The sequence below is a fragment of the Panulirus ornatus genome, chromosome 68 (assembly GCF_036320965.1).
Source record: "Panulirus ornatus isolate Po-2019 chromosome 68, ASM3632096v1, whole genome shotgun sequence".
NCBI lineage: Eukaryota > Metazoa > Arthropoda > Malacostraca > Decapoda > Palinuridae > Panulirus > Panulirus ornatus.
The window spans coordinates 22,162,897-22,180,326 of NC_092291.1; the positions used below are offsets into that span (position 1 = coordinate 22,162,897).

Sequence of the window (17,430 nt, forward strand, 5' to 3'; positions counted from 1 at the left end):
AACACAGAAGGTCATCACTGTGGGAGTGCTTCAGCAGACCAGTAGACTACCTGACATCGACATGATCAAATAATATAAAGAGAAAAGCAAAAAAAAAAAAAAAAAAAAAAGAACAATTCGCGAGAAAATACGGAGTGCAAAACGCTTGGGGAAGACAGAGGAAAATATGAAAACTTCCTCAAGCACCAGTTGAGCAGGAAGACGAAAAAGCATAAGGATCATGTATAGAGTGGTTAGCAGATTGGTATATCTCTAGTAAGGAACATCCACTGAAGCACAGTGTAGGTAAGACCAAACTAAGACATTTCAAGAATATGAGAAATTAAACTCAGCAAGAATATTGTCTCGTTTATAGATGGGTATGTTAGATGGTACAGTTTTCTCGACGGTGTGGTACGAATGCGAGGCATGGACCCTGGATGAACAAAATACGGAACAGTACAGATGTGCTGCAAATCTAGTGGTTCATGAGAGTCAGGTGTGTTAGGATAGCTGATCAAATAAGAAAGGTAAGGCAAAAATAAAGGTATGATAGTAAATGGACTACGTATGAAAAAGCTGAAGATGTGCTGAAATGGTTTGGACATCTGGAGAGGATGAGTGAGGATAGGATAACTAAGAGCGTATACATATCATACAAGGGAATATAGAAAAAAAAGGAGGAGGAGGAGAGAGAGAGAGAGAGAGAGAGAGAGAGAGAGAGAGAGAGAGAGAGAGAGAGAGAGAGAGAGAGAGAGAGAGAGAGAGAGAGAGAGACTGAATGGTCGAGGCCTGAACAAGCGGGACGGAGTGAGATGTGTAAGTAGAGTGAATTGGAGAGATGTGATATACAGGGGTCGACGTTCTGTCAATGTGTTGAACCAAGGCATATAAAGCAGTCAGGGGAAAACCCAGAAAGATCTGTCGGGCCTGGCTGCGCATAGGTGGCCATGGTTTCGGCGCAACACACATGACATAGAGTGGATGTGAGCAAACGAGGACTTTTCCCCTGTTCCTGCAGTTACCTTACTGACGCGGGAAACTGCGAACATTTACAAGGGAAAATATATATATATATATATATATATATATATATATATATATATATATATATATATATATATATATATATATACCGCAACAAGAATCAAATGCCTTGTTTAATCACGTTAAAAACTATGATCATTATACTGACTGGAGGAAAGCCATCTCAGTTATAAAACTAACTCTATTACCACGAGAAATATCACTGAAACTTCCATTATTAAATACACAAGGAAACATGATGTTAATATTGGTGATGGTTTATGCAAATTGGATAATTTCATTGTTGATAAAATTTGTGAAATAATAAGTTTATGATACGCTCGATGTCTGTCTTGGACAATCGCATGTTTACCAAATGGTGTCCTAGCTACGTCTCTTTGATGTATATCAACTGACTGTTATGTTTCTCTCCTGTGTCTCCCCTGATGTGATTATTACACGAAAGTGCACTTGGGAACTTATCTTGCTTCATTTTCCCAGTGGACTCTTAAGAATATATATATATATATATATATATATATATATATATATATATATATATATATATATATATATATATATATATATATATATATATATATATATTTATATATTCTCTCTCTCTCTCTCTCTCTCTCTCTCTCTCTCTCTCTCTCTCTCTCTCTCTTATACTATTACTTCAGGTATCTTTGGAAAGATTCATGACAACGTACAGGATCCATCTACATTATACATGCACAGGACAGCACTCACGAGACTTACTCATGATTGCAGATGTACAGGACAGCACAGAACAGCACAGGACAGCACAGAACAGCACAGGACAGCACAGAACAGCACAGGACAACACAGAGCAGCATAGAACAGAACAGAACAGCATAGACAGCACAGAACAGCACAGGACAGTAGTGCTCGCAGGTCACGTTTATTCCAACAATAAATTTCGTTAAAATATTTGTTCACTGAAAGCATAACGACAAAAAGAAATATTCGAACACAATGTCCAGAAGAGGTTTAGAGTATAATGGCTGAATATATCTCCTTTTTTTTTTATAACATATTGATATCACAGGCGTATATATATTCAATGTTGTTCACAGTAATCGCTCCCTGAAATATTCTTGCTGCACACGGTTGATCTGGTTTACAAAAATGTACAGAAACGTTTATTGGTGATATCATAATTACGATAATCATAATGCCTTCATTTACACAAACTGAGAAGAAATCAGTGTAAATCTTGTGAAAAAGTGAGTGTAGTCATAAGAGATAAGAAGAAGAAGAAGAAGAAGGAGAAGAGAAGGGACAGAAAAAAAAGAAGAAAATAAGAAAACTATAATGAAAAGGAAGGAAGGAAGGAAGGAAGGAAGGAAGGAAGGAAGGAGCGAACGAACGAAGAAGAAGAAGTTCGTTGTTACCCTGTGGCCCCTAACGCGAATATTTACATCTCTGTAGATCTGTGTAAATAGAATGGCGACGTGGGGTGGGTGGGCGTCACGTAACAAATCCTATTTATTGCAGCAATTTAAAGCCGTGTGTGTGCGTGTGTGTGTGTGTGTGTGTGTGTGTGTGTGTGTGTGTGTGTGTGTGTGTGTATGTTTGTGTATGTGTATGTGTGTGTGTGTGTGTGGGTGTGTGTGTGTGTGTGTGTGTGGGTGTGAGTGTGTGTGTGTGTGTGTGTGTGTGTGTGGGTGTGAGTGTGTGTGTGTGTGTGTGTGTGTGTGTGTGTGTTTTATCTTGAGATACCTCAGAGGCACAAGGTAGGTGTACTAGACAAAGACTCATAGATATAAGAGCATAGCGTTATATAGAGTACATAAGAATACACGGGGGGGGAAAAAGACAGACAACATAGGATCTATTGGCCCGTGTTTTAAATACTGAACTGAACTCTGTGTATTCCTACATCTACGATAAGTGGATGAGGGAAGGACAGGGTAGAGGGAAGGCTCACTTCCTCACACTCCCTCCGTGAATAAAGGAAAAACATTGAGCAGTTAGTACCAGGAAAGCAGTCATAGCCAGACATCACTGTCAGCTGGTGTTGGCAAAGCAGTCATAGCCTGACACGTCCGGCGATAGAGGAAAGAGAGAGAGAGAGAGAGAGAGAGAGAGAGAGAGAGAGAGAGAGAGAGAGAGAGAGAGAGAGAGAGAGAGAGAGAGAGAGAGAGAGAGAGCTGAAAAGAGCGAAAGAAAGATCTTTCTCTGTCAAATAAATGTTTCATCAGTAAAGACCTACTAACAGTAGAAACCTCAGAGTTCGTATATCTCTTCCTCTTGCTACCACCCACCCACCCAGCACACACACACACTCACACACTCACACACACACACACACTCAGCCCCTTTAACTCTCTGTTGTATATTGCATCACAATTCTATTTCCTACCAGGTCCAGCGTTCTCGCCGCTCGGAGCGATCGCTCGCCACGACAACATTTCTCTATCAGGATCTACTCAATTGCTGAAGCAACAGGTGGCCTCCAGGCCTTACCCGCCCTCCTTGCCTCTCCGCCAACACACACACACACACACCCACACACACACACGCACACACACACACACAAGGCATTACGATCTCAACATCCACAATGCATGTCAATTCGAGAAGTCTTACTCGTTATCCTGTGTGATATGAGGGTGGGCAGCGAATAGTGAAATTACTTTAGTCTCTCTTGAAATTCCGGAGCTACAGCGACACCTCCGGGTAAATTCTTCTTCTAAAGCAAGAATATAAGATTATTTTCTCTTCGTGGGGATGGGTAATTGACGTAGCAAGGGCCGTCCTTTGAGATGAACGCAATGACTGATCAAGTCTAATTTTAGCATCGAGTTCGCCAAGGTAGAACAGACAAATCTTAAAAGGGCTGTTATCTGACCTGAACATGGAAGTCATACGATATGATCGTACGATGAAAAATTTGGTTAAGACATACGAACGTTTTTACGAGTAATATTCACAGACAAAGGAAGTGATATATCCGCTAAGCTCCAAACAGCTCCTACATATAAATATAATATATATATATATATATATATATATATATATATATATATATATATATATATATATATATATATATATATATATATATATATATATTGTTAGGCAATATGTCATCAAAAATATGAAACTCCATGTAACATGAAAAGTGTATCACAAACAGGTATCTTATGATCCAATATCCATGATATTGTATTTCTAAAAGAAATTTTCTGGCGGGTACCTCGCTGGTTAGGCCTAACCGCTCTCCTGGAATGTCTTCAATAAAAAAAGATAGAATATCAATTCCTCCTCACCATAGAAGACAAATGTTCCCAAAATACATATTGAAAGTTATCATCTACATAGCTGACAACATATGAATGTATATATATATATATATATATATATATATATATATATATATATATATATATATATATATATATATATATATATATACATATATATACATTGAGAGAGAGAGAGAGAGAGAGAGAGAGAGAGAGAGAGAGAGAGAGAGAGAGAGAGAGAGAGAGAGAGAGAGAGAGAGAGATGGGATATGACACAGAGACGGAGATAAACGCGATTAAGAGCACCTGATCACGACTGAGACTGAGAACCTCAAGTTCCCGGGGTGGCGCGAGAGACGCAGGCCTCTGATGCAGGAATTACATGGCCTGCGACACTGGTGAGCCAATATTGCATCTCGCTGGCGCCTGCCCTGAGCGTGTCCGACCAGGGCTAGAAGTCCCCTGGGACCTTCAGCGAGCCTTGTGCGAGAGGTGTATTATACATGGGGCTTCCAACACATATCTCGTCGCTCTATTGCCGCTGCTTTAGTTTAACATGAACCACCTCACCTTTTAGTGAACCGAGTTAACTGATGTTGCTTTAGCCTTTCTTTAAATACATATACAAGGTGAGTGGCTCTACCACACGCTTGAGGCTCCAGGATTATCCATTCAAGATCAAGAATGAATGAAGAAACTCATATGGCCAATACTGAGGACGTATTACTTCCTGAATCTTGACGAACACAGAGGATTCGTTAACGACTCGAAGCGTTTCTTCTACCAGGTCCCACAGAAACAAAGAGAGAGGGGAGAGGAGGGGAAAGGAGAGAGAGAGAGAGAGAGAGAGAGAGAGAGAGAGAGAGAGAGAGAGAGAGAGAGAGAGAGAGAGAGAGAGAGAGAGAGAGAGAGAGAGAGGACTGTATTGAGGTGACTGAGACAGAGATCTCTACTGAACCAGATCCACGGCGTGGATAAACACTCAATGCATAGCAAGTCCTGCTTGAGGGACAGGAGGATGGATGAGCCCGTTGCTTGTACTGATGTGCAGTCTCACACCCACTAACAGGCGCATTGTTGGGTAAATGGCAGTAACGAATCCCGAAGGCAAGTGCAAGAGGATTTAGTAGTCTCAAGTACTTTCTACATCGCCTTCTTCAGGAGAATCTTATCCTCCTGAAGAAGATGTCGAAACTGAGAGGAGTGAATTCCCAACACTTGATTTCAGTTTCCGTCTCTACTTTTCCCTCACTGGTCATTATGATTAACAAACCCAGACGCGTTGGGACAGACAGGCTGTGTCGCAAGGCAAATAAAAAGAACCGAGTGGCTGGCTGGCCATAACCGAGTGGCTGGCTGGCCATAACAGGAAGAAGATGTTCGACATGAATGATCTTCTCTACCTCTGGGAAATCTCTTGCTAATAGCCTCCACTACTGAGCATATCAACTTATCCTCATGTTACTGCTCTTGTTAAAATCATTATAATTGTAATCATTACCATTCTAGTTTTTTTTTCTATTATCATCATCACTATCATCAGTATCATCATGACAGATCAGATAGGTACACACGTATGCACACACACACACACACACACACACACACACACACACACACACACACACACACACACATACACACACACACATGCATACTGGTCTGTGGAACATAAACCTACAAGACCAAGGAATACGAGGTATGATAAACAGGGAAGAAATACTCTGATTTCGCTTTTCTCAAAAATCTTAGATTAATAATAGCTTTTGAGAGGAACAATGTGAGAAGTTGTATGATCTCCCAGTCCTCAAAAAACTCGAGACCAACGCGTGAGACAGATTTCATGAAAATTTACATTCGTCATGCGATATATTTACGAGTAGTCTTCGTTCGTTTCCTCTGTGTGTGTGTGTGTGTGTGTGTGTGTGTGTGTGTGTGGCAATTTTCGAGAGATATCTTTCAAGTCAGGAACGAATCACATACGTCAAGGCTAGACTCACGATACACGAAGACGTGTACCGTAATTGACTTTAGGTGGTAGTATATATGGGTGTGTGTGTGTGTGTGGGTGGGTGGTATATACGTGTCTGTACTGCCAGGAGATGTTATACCGGCTTCGTCTACTGACATCAACTTCCCTGTAAAATGAGTGATACATGTTTGAAGACCTTTGGGAAATGCTGTATTTCAAACTTCAACCTTACGCCAGCTACTATGAGAAAGAGGACGAACTTATTTCTCATTCTTTAGTCTTCACTGTTAACCAGTTCACATCTGTAGGATTCTCAGGCCTCATTATACATAAAAGAATGTATACTATATATAAAATACATATTAGATACGAAATTATCTATCCGTTTTGCTCAGTGTACCAAGGTCTAAAGTCTGGAGGTAGATACGAAATTATCTATCCGTTTTGCTCAGTTTACCAAGGGCTAAAGTCTGGAGGTAATGGAACTAATGGATTTCCTTACGTAATAATTCTATCTGGAGTGCCTCTAGGAGGGTGGGTGTCGGCTCTCGTATTTCCCCTGGGGCACCGGTAATGCATACGACCCTTACTGCCTATTTTGCCGTTCCGCTTGCGTCTCCAAGACGGCCATACTCTAAAGCAAAAATGACTTTAAAACTTTAAACAACCTTAAAACTTTACCCTATGATATTCAGAAACCTTTACTCTTTACAGCTGCACATAGATCACTGAAAAAAAAAAGATGAACTGTAGGGTTATCACTGTTGTTGTCAGTCGTGGACGACGTCATGAGGTGACATGCTGTCATTTATCAGCGTCTGTCACATGACACTCGGTTCTAAATTGTTTGGGGGGGATGCTACAGACTCACAACAAACACACTTGTCCTCGCTAATTCCTAATGGTCTCACGAAGCAAGGGAGTGATCAGCATCCAGAGGAGGAGGAGAGAGAGACGGATCGAGTCTCAGAAAACGTTGCAGAAATCACGTTTGCGTTGGTTTGGCTTATGAACAGAAAGGTGAAAAGGAAACTGAAGGTTGGGTACATTACCAGTCCGCTGGGGGCGACGCAGCCGGGGACGACGGTGGACCAAGACGACCATTGGGTGACGACACAGTCCTGGTCCACGACGCAGGTCCTCACCCGCTCAGCCACTCGCCCACGGCCCGTCAGACACACGCTGAGGACAGACACCACGAGAGACGCGTGAATCACCAAACCTGAGCTAAGACGTGGGGGAGGTGAGGTCATGTGGTTATGTGGTCTAGGACATAGGGGCTAGGACATGGATCCTGAGACACTTATGGATGCTATGGAGCCTCATAGTCCACGGAGCCTGAGTCCTGGAAATAGAACACAGTCTGAGATAAATAGGTAGGATACAGGGTCTGAGATAGAGACAAGGGCACGGAAACTATGATACGGGAGAGAAGCCCGGGACATAGTGGATGGGCATGGATTTTGGGGCATAGTAGGAGGACAATAAGCCCGGGACATAGTGGATGGGGATGGATCCTGAGACGTAGTGGAGGTGGACACTCGCCCTGGGACACACTGGATGGGCATGGATCAAAGGACATTTTGGAAGGATATGAAACCTGGGATATGGCGGAAGAACATCGAGCTTGGGATGCATTGAAGGGACATAGGGTGAGGACATATGCACAAAAAAGGAAGCGTCTTAGATGATCAGAGAGAGCTGGGGTACCATTACAAACATGGGGACATGCAGAATGGGGATACAGCAATCAGAATACAGAATCTTTCATTACTGTTGGAAGAATACAGTTCCAGGACACGGAGAGAAGGTTTCAGATCCCATGAAAATAAGGAAAACAGTCCGTATGCCCTTGGTAAAGGATTTCCCCGAGGAAAGGTTAAGTGCACATGACCCCGTCGACTGCTTTAGTATGTGTGACGCTGCCTTTGTGAGACAAGAGGACACTGTTAACTGTGCCAATCCAAGGTCGAGTTGAACACACACTGTGCGAACAATTATTGATGAAAACAAGTGTTTCAGGAGGAGCGAGAGAGATTCTCGGTTAAGAAGAAAGAGTATATATATATATATATATATATATATATATATATATATATATATATATATATATATATATATATATATACATATATATATATATCATCCAAGACATCAAATAAATATTGGATGATATTCACTTACCTGTTTCAAAGTCTAATTTCATTGAACTGATAAAATTATATATATGCATATATATATATATATATATATATATATATATATATATATATATATATATATATCATACAGGCTATATATATTTCATACAGGAGAGAGAAACATAAACTACACATCCTTTATCAATCTGTGACAGCTATAGCTTTTACGTGACAAATGACAGTCGTGGACACGCCTGTATTGGAATCAAACCTTGACATTGATCTCTCAGATGACACCCGTCTATCTGACTGGCCATCAGTCCCAGATCAAATAAACAGATCTCTTACCAGGAGAACATTCCATTTCTGAGCTAATCACCCTTCCATTCATGCATCCCCATGCACTATGCATGGAAACAAATAAATTGTTTATATAGTTGTTATATTTCACGGATATACGCAAGTTGATCAACAAGTTGGTTAGATCTTTCACAACAACCGATTAAGGTAATTGGTTTACGCGGCAGGCAATGCACGAGTCTGCAGACCACCACCCAGGTATGTGTCCATCACTTCCAGGTGAAATGCGCCAGACTACACAACAATCCCTGCTTTTAGCGAGTCTCATCCAGGAGCTGCTGGGGTGGTGGGAGTTGAGAGGCAGGGACTGGAGAGGGAAGACAGGAAGGAAGGGATAGAAAGGCTTGAGCGTTGAGAGTGATACATGAGAGCACAAGGGAAGGACAGATAACAGATGACCTGATGACGGTCCATGATGGGGGGTTAACCGTGATACTTTCGCTTAGATTGTGGGAGAAACAAGATGGTAAAACAGGGGGCACCTCCACATCCACCACTCCCTCTGGCTCAACCGTGGGCACAGCGAAGGAAAAAAGTTCTCTAGCAGTGAAAACAAACTGCGGCACTGGTGCTGGATTATATACATATAAAAAACGGGATATAGGGACACTCATAAAGGTCGGATTAACTACTTAGATGTCATTGAAGACTTTTTTTTAGGCTCTTCTAAAAAAAAGACTTAAATTCTTTTAAAGTCTTTGTTGTTGGATCGGATTATCCTCTTCAACTCTGTAATCTTTTGGTTTTTCCACTGTCTTGGTAAACACCACTTGACTGCGATACCACACAAGCTTTTCTTTCACTTTCAATTGAAACTTTAAGTTCTGGACTCATTCAGTCTGGCTCCTCCCTCTCCACAACTTTTCGCAGCTTCAGGGATGGTGACTCTCTCTCAGCGGGAAGTACAGCACGCTTGAAGCTTCTCCACATCTGCTCAGCTGTGTCAACCAACGTTTAATAGTCTAATCCAGTTTTCTTCTACCTAAGTCGTGGCGCAGCTGTCGAAGTCTGCTAATCTGAAATTGGCTATCGTGACGATGTTACTTTTGAAATCAAATCGGCACTGACGGCAAGGGGTCTGGCAAAGAGAGATACAGACAGGGCTGACAGAGAAAAAACGGGTGTTGAAGAGACAGAGAAGGAGAGATGGAGACAGAGATAAAAGTGACAGGGCACGGGAGGTGTGGGGACAAGAAAGGCGAGACAGAGACAAGATGACGGAGTACGGGCGTTGAGTTGATAGGCAGGAAACAGCAGAGACTAAGGACACAGAGGGATACTGACGAACACCCTCTGAGCGAACATCTAGTCAGTCATTTAAGCAGCGCAAGATTTCCAAAGGTACCGAAAACCCCCTTGAGCTGTGTGGCTTCGTGTCGTCCAGCAACCTGAACTCTGCAGATATTCCTCTTTCTTGAGCTAGCTGTCTCTCTCTATTCTCATATGCTTCATATCATCCCCAGTCAAGTGATTATACATTCTGGAATGATTTCCAGACCTGGCAATGTAGTTAGCTGGTGAAGGCTTTCCCTCCAGATATACCATCGTGAGTTTGAGCCATCAAGCGCAGCAACGAGAAGCTTCATTTCACCCATTCGTCTGAAATGCCTTCAGGTGGTAAATGCCTCTCATCATTAACATCTTCAGCCACTGTCATTCATATTTCACGTCGGTTCCATCATTTACAATTTAGATTTAGACATCAATTTAGAAAAAAATAATGTATATATATCTCTGGACATAATGTCACCGCTATTCCCCAAGCTGCAAATACGTAAGCGAATATAGAATCTAACGTATGTATATCAGTAACTCATGATCCTTAGAAGGACACAGTGTGTATGGGTCTTGGTATTATCCTCTGAACTGAAGGTGTGACCAATTTCCTTTTTCCCCTTCGAATGGTGTTTACCAAATGGCGTCGGTGGCCTTAATAACCCTGGCAGTCGATAAGCCTAAAGACGAGATACCCAAACAACGGTCATCAACACAACCTAGCATCAAGGACGTAACAACAAGCAGAGTTCGAGATATATACGACAGCATTCACTTCTGTTGGTCTTGATATCCCACGTATATACGTATACACAAGAAACGCATGGCCTGCGTGACGTGAATGGTAATGGCTTTATAACACTATAACAAAGGGAAAGACGAGGCAAAGAAAACGGACAGATGGATTAATATTACACGATAAGAGACAGAGATGGACGATAAAGGTGTGGAGCTGGGGTGGAGTGGGTGGGTGTGGAAGGGGTCTGCATTATACATGCCAGCTTGAATGCCGAAGTGAGCGAACGAGGCAATTCTTCGTTCGTTCCTAACGCCACCTCGCTAAAGCGGGAAGCACTGAAGGAGTACTGGAAACGCACAAAGATCCAGGAATCCATCAGACCACGCAACTCTCCCTCGAGGAGTTAGAGCTCTTCTTCCTTCGATGGTTATGCTCCCAGGGGCGTCCTGAGGCCATCCTATCTGCCTCCTATCTCACCATACAATCACTGGTCATCTGTCTGTCTGTAAGTTCATCTTCCTTTCGACGAAAACGTTCGTACGGTTGAGCCTAGGTGTAAATACTTTCTAACAAGAGTGATTGTGGAAAGACTTCGATAATACGACGTTGGCAGTCTTTATATACATGATCCTCGAGCTATGGGTAAGGTCGACCACGTCTTCACTAGGAGAAGCATAGTTCCTCCTAGTTAACGAAATGGAATTCAGTTAACAGGTTACATTAGAACCCGTATAAGGTTCTCATGTAACTAGTTATCTGAATTCCATTTCGTTACCTAATGATCATCATATAAAGCCAAACTCCCTGGTTACTGAGGCGAACCCGGAAATGTCTCGCTGCGTATGGTTGGGTTATGATGTTTATGGATTATCAAGTTCAGCTGTATATACACCATGGACAAGTAAGCACCTCAGAGATCAAGTGTCGAGTCACTGCATTCCATACCTGACTGTATGAAAGGAATGGAAATGATTAAGAGTACAGGGAACTATAAATAATCCTGTAGGCAACTCACACACACACACACACACACACACACACACACACACAGATTCATACTCTGTGTATAAGTCGTGAAATTGCATCTCAGCGCAAAAGACTATATTTTACCACTGTCTATTCTTGTGAATTAGCGGCATTCGAGTATGATATATATATATATATATATATATATATATATATATATATATATATATATATATATATATATATATATATATCCCTGGGGATAGGGGATTAAGAATACTTCCCACGTATTCCCTGCGTGTCGTAGAAGGCGACTAAAAGGGGAGGGAGCGGGGGGCTGGAAATCCTCCCCTCTCGGTTTTTTTTTTTTTTTTTTTTTTTTTTTTTTCAAAAGAAGGAACAGAGAATTGGGCCAGGTGAGGGTATTCCCTCAAAGGCCCAGTCCTCTGTTCTTAACGCTACCTCGCTGATGCGGGAAATGGCGAATAGTTTGAAAGAAAGAAAGAATATATATATATATATATATCTGGCACTAGTTCTGCTGCTTAATTGTGGAAATGAATGATTCTCTGCCAAGTTGGGTTCGAGTTGTACCGACGGAGGTAAATAATTCAACACGGAGCAGTGACCAGCGCAGGCGGTGCGTTAAATTGCCCTGGATGCAGATACGAACGTGGAGGCTACACATTCTCACACTAAGGCGCTCCACTCAGTGAATTACATGATAAGAGTTGAAGTCACTTACGAACTTGGGTGAAAAGAAGCACTTTACACACACCTCGTTCCACAAGGATCTACATGTGTTAATCATCTAAGACTTTGGGATAAGAGGTCAACTGATGTTTGACAAAACTGATTACATTCAAAGAAATGTAATCGCTACCACTTAGAATTCCTTCGGCCAGTCGTTATCTTCGAAATTTGATCATGAGGGATGTATAAAGAGAGCTTTATATACAGCACAATATTCGCCACTGCCGCACCAATACATAGCTCCTCGATCACATCCCTTTTTGACTAATTGAGTTAGTAATTAAAGTCACAGATTAATAAAGGCTAAAGGATTATACTTCGTCAGTGTTCTACTCTCTCTGGGGACACACGGACACCCTATAAGCTTACTGTGATCCAGTCTTAGAAAAGCCATGACTATGGGACTGACCTGAGGAGGAGTCGAGTACCGTTGACGTGCACGCACGACAACTCTCGTTCCTGACGACCCACTCGTGGAAGGCCCTTACTTCGATGTCCAGAGGCCCATTCCTCGGTCTGCGTGGGCTGTGTGTCGCCGAGAGTCCTTCCTGATCTTATGCGTGAGAGTTCTCCGATGCTGTTAGTCTCCCTCAGATCTTCGTCGTCGCCTACTTCAGGGAGTGTGGCGCCCTTGTCCTTGGCGAAGAAAATGGAATTCTCCTCGATGTTCGTGGGTTCTTCGACATCGTCGCGAGAGGGCGTTAGTGAGGTCTGACAAGGCCCCCACTCCCCGACCCGTAGTCGGACCAGAGGCTCTTCCTTCTCGCCCGACAGAGCCGGGGACACGCCCGACGGAAGACACTCGGCTATGCACGGCCGCGACTCACTCAGGGGTGGACATGGGCGGCCGCCTGGTGTAGGCGCTACCAACACACTGCGAGTGCGACTCTGGGAGGCGTCGCAGGACACACAGGGGACCCAGCTGCCCCAAGGGCCTACCACACAGTCCTGAGGACAGGCAGTGGCGCAGGATGCCTCCGTAGATGGAGGAGGATTCGAACACTGGTCCGCAGCAGCAGGTGCACCTTGGACCTCGCAGGTGATGTTTCTCGTGCGGCGTCCTTGACAGAGTCCCTCGACGTCCCTGGAGCGATCCTGGCCCACCTGGCATGGAGACCACCACCCCACCTGCCATGAACCATCTGTTGGGGAGAGAACAAACGACGGTGTTAAAGCTGCTGCAGAATCTACTCTCTGACATCATCATTGTTTACATATCCTCATTTACACATCAATCGTCTCAGTCTTGTAAAAAAAAAGAAAATGAACACAGATGTCGGGAAGAGACATTCCCTCACATCTGTGAAGTAAGGCTTATTGCATAATCGTAAGATTGGAAATATCTGATTAAATGGAACAAAAATGATGACCTTAAGATCCTTTCTTTTGCAAACCAGAAGCAAAATTCAGGATCTGAAATCATCACCAATTCATACAGCCTGAGAAACACCCATCTTATCCACCCAGTACACAGAAACAGCCTCGAATGACACTAAAAACTGATTCATACTCAAGTCCCAGCAGTTAAAAACAATGAACTTTTACACTGATCCTTGTAGCAAGTCCCCTTACGCCTGTAAAATGAATTAGCGTAATGGAGAACCTGTTTCTGGCACAGCGGTGCCAAATCACTCGGAAAAGATTGTAATGTCAATACCTCTTGAAAAAGAAAAAAAAAACAGAAATATACAGACCTGTAATAAGAGCCGTCATTAAAACATGTAAATATTCTGGTCTTTTAGTATTCAATTGTATTTGTGATCCCACAGGAAAGATGGGTATCGGAAAAAGCAGATGATGATCTATTGATGTTAACGGGGAGTGGATATAGGAATCATTCTCATTCCCCACGTAAAAACACAGGTCAAGGTCCCGTTTGCAGCATCTTACTAGATCACGAGAACCAGCCAAACCTTTTCGCACCTGTTGCATGACTGTCATACACTAGAAAAGTTGTCAAAGTCGCCAAAGAATGAAAGTACATTCAATACTTCTGTCAATATAAGTCGACTGGATTTCCAACTCGTTTATGTATGTTGATGTCAACATTAATTCACGTAGTGGAACAAAAGTTCACGTTGATGTAAAACAAAAGTCAAAAATATTTTTTTTGTGAGTTCATGTTTAGTCATTACTCTTAAACGTACATAACGAATTTCGTACACAGGCGATGCCAGAGGGTTAATGTAGATCTCTGACTGGTTACTGGTTAACGAAGTGAGGGTTAATGTAGATCTCTGACTGGTTACTGGTTAACGAAGTGAGGGTTAATGTAGATCTCTGACTGGTTACTGGTTAACGAAGTGAGGGTTAATGTAGATCTCTGACTGGTTACTGGTTAACGAAGTGACGGTTAATGTAGATCTCTGACTGGTTACTGGTTAACGAAGTGAGGGTTAATGTAGATCTCTGACTGGTTACTGGTTAACGAAGTGAGGGTTAATGTAGATCTCTGACTGGTTACTGGTTAACGAAGTGAGGGTTAATGTAGATCTCTGACTGGTTACTGGTTAACGAAGTGACGGTTAATGTAGATCTCTGACTGGTTACTGGTTAACGAAGTGAGGGTTAATGTAGATCTCTGACTGGTTACTGGTTAACGAAGTGAGGGTTAATGTAGATCTCTGACTGGTTACTGGTTAACGAAGTGAGGGTTAATGTAGATCTCTGACTGGTTACTGGTTAACGAAGTGAGGGTTAATGTAGATCTCTGACTGGTTACTGGCTAACGAAGTGAGGGTTAATGTAGATCTCTGACTGGTTACTCGTTAACGAGTTGACGGTTAATATAGATCTCTGACTGGTTACTGGTTAACGAGGTTTCGTTTAATCAGCAGCTGAGGGCGAAAGTCGATAAGTAAGGAAAGGTGCAGATCACCTCTACGGACGCCGCAGAACCGGCGCAATGGATTGGTTAAGGGGCTTTCGACGTTGGTTCGTTAGACTCAGGGTATCTGTAAACACGTACACGCATACGTCAGAGATAGACGGTTTATCCAAATGGCCTCTACTGCCTGGGATCGGCTGAGGGACATATGTCCCATAAGATAATACGGAAGGTTTTCTAAATATCATGTGACACTTGGGTGAAGTGTGCCACTAATGACGCTAGACTGGGAAGTCAATATTTGAAGCAACATTTGTATACAATAATACTACACTTATTTATAGTTGCTCGTGAGAATTTCTATGAAAGGGTCTTGGCGTTACCCAGGACCTCCTTCTATAGGAGGTGCCTGTATTTACGAACAGATGCAAATTGCTCCATAAGAACTCTTGGACTCTTCGTTTGAAACTCATACATAAGGCGTGCGTCTAACTTGATGGGGACTGCTTTTTGGTACCTTCTGACCTTCCACGTCTGTTCTCTGGCTATATAACCACCTACCCTAAAGCTGCATTCAGAGAAGGGACATAGACGCGTCGGCATCAACACTGTAATGGGATCCCCCTCTTCAAAGTTCGGCTGTCAACCACGTATAATATGTTCAGCCTCGGAGGAGAGATAGTGGATAACATTACAAGACCTCAGTGAGGCAGGCTTTGTTGCTCGGTCCACCTACACACACACACACACACACACATACATATCAGGTTGTCAGCTAAGGCGGCTAACTCTATAATCGCACGAGAGAGAGAGAGAGAGAGAGAGAGAGAGAGAGAGAGAGAGAGAGAGAGAGAGAGAGAGAGAGAGAGAGAGAGAGAGAGAGAGAGAGAGAGAGAGAGAGATATGGCAAAGGGTACTCGTTTCCCGAGACCTGGTAAGTAAATGCATGTTACTATTGTTCATGTCAGAGTCTCCAGTCACAAATAAAAGCCCTTTTTCGAGGCTAAGCTTGTCTTCAGGACTTCAATCATCTCTTGTTTAATCTCTTATACCCGTTCGTCATTCGTTCTACTTCTGCCGATATTCTTTTTTTTTTCGTCTTTATACGATACTGAAATTTCGTTATGTCCTTTCTGCTGTTAAAGAGTGTTCGACTACCCTTTGTTGACATTAATAGCTGGTGACGAAGACGAAGAGGTTCTTTCATTGACGAATAGGACGAACAAGTGTCTTACCTGGTAACTAGGATGAAGAACTTCTTTAAATGACATCCAAAATCAACATTTTTTTGTCCGTGGCAACCAAAATGAACAAATTACTCACGGGCTAGAGTGATGAACAAGTTCTTTAACTGGAGAACCAAGATGAGCAAATTCTTTAACTGGCAACCGAGATGAACAAAGTTCCTTAACTAGACGACCCAAAGGAGCAAATCCCTTAAATGACAACCTTAATGTAGACGACCCAGAGGAACCATTCCCTTAACTGGCAGCCATATTGAACAAATACCTTAACTGATAACCAAGACGAACGAATAAGTTATATGGCCAACCAAGAAGACATCAACAAGGCCCCTGCAGGACTGTATGAGGGAAGAGGAACATTACCCCATCAGTGACTTGTGTTTGTACCATAGGAGATATCTTCATGTGTGTCGTGTGATGCGTGCATGACTTCATCAGACAGTGGGAGGCTTTCCTCAGGCACGTATTCTTTCGACTGTGTCTTAAGAGCTACTATAAGGATCGTTGAAGACCTGCACCTTCTTCTGGCCTTTTCCTTTAAGACTAGAAGACCACTGTACCCGAACCCTAGCTAGTAGCCAAGTCGCACGTTTCTCAGAAGTATAAACTCGGAAATCAGGAAACTCGAATGTAAAACAATTGACGTCATTCTAAGCGTAGATTTTTCATTTGTGAACTCTCGTTAAGTGTCTTCGCTTCGTTCCACAAGTAATGGTTTACGAGAGGGAGGGAGAAAGGGAGTCATTCGCTCGTGGTAAATGCGAGAGCGAAGGTCCTCTTTCCTTTCAATAGAGGAGTGAGTGTGAGTTGTGTGTGTGAGAGAGAAAGATGGGTCCTCCCACTTAACCATACAAGTGAGAGAGTGTTGAGTGA

General features: G+C 42.7%; 1 protein-coding gene across 2 annotated transcripts in view; it reads right to left on the reverse strand.

The window, feature by feature from the left end:
* LOC139747472 (thrombospondin type-1 domain-containing protein 7B-like) overlaps positions 1–17,430 on the reverse strand; it is a 752,245-nt gene that overhangs the window by 199,826 nt on the left and 534,989 nt on the right. For both annotated transcript variants that reach the window (XM_071659834.1, XM_071659835.1), the window contains 2 exons: positions 12,896–13,628; positions 7,305–7,434 (listed from right to left, as the gene is read on the reverse strand). In XM_071659834.1, the coding sequence (XP_071515935.1) occupies positions 7,305–7,434; positions 12,896–13,628 (863 nt within the window). The remainder of the gene's footprint in view (positions 1–7,304; positions 7,435–12,895; positions 13,629–17,430) is intronic.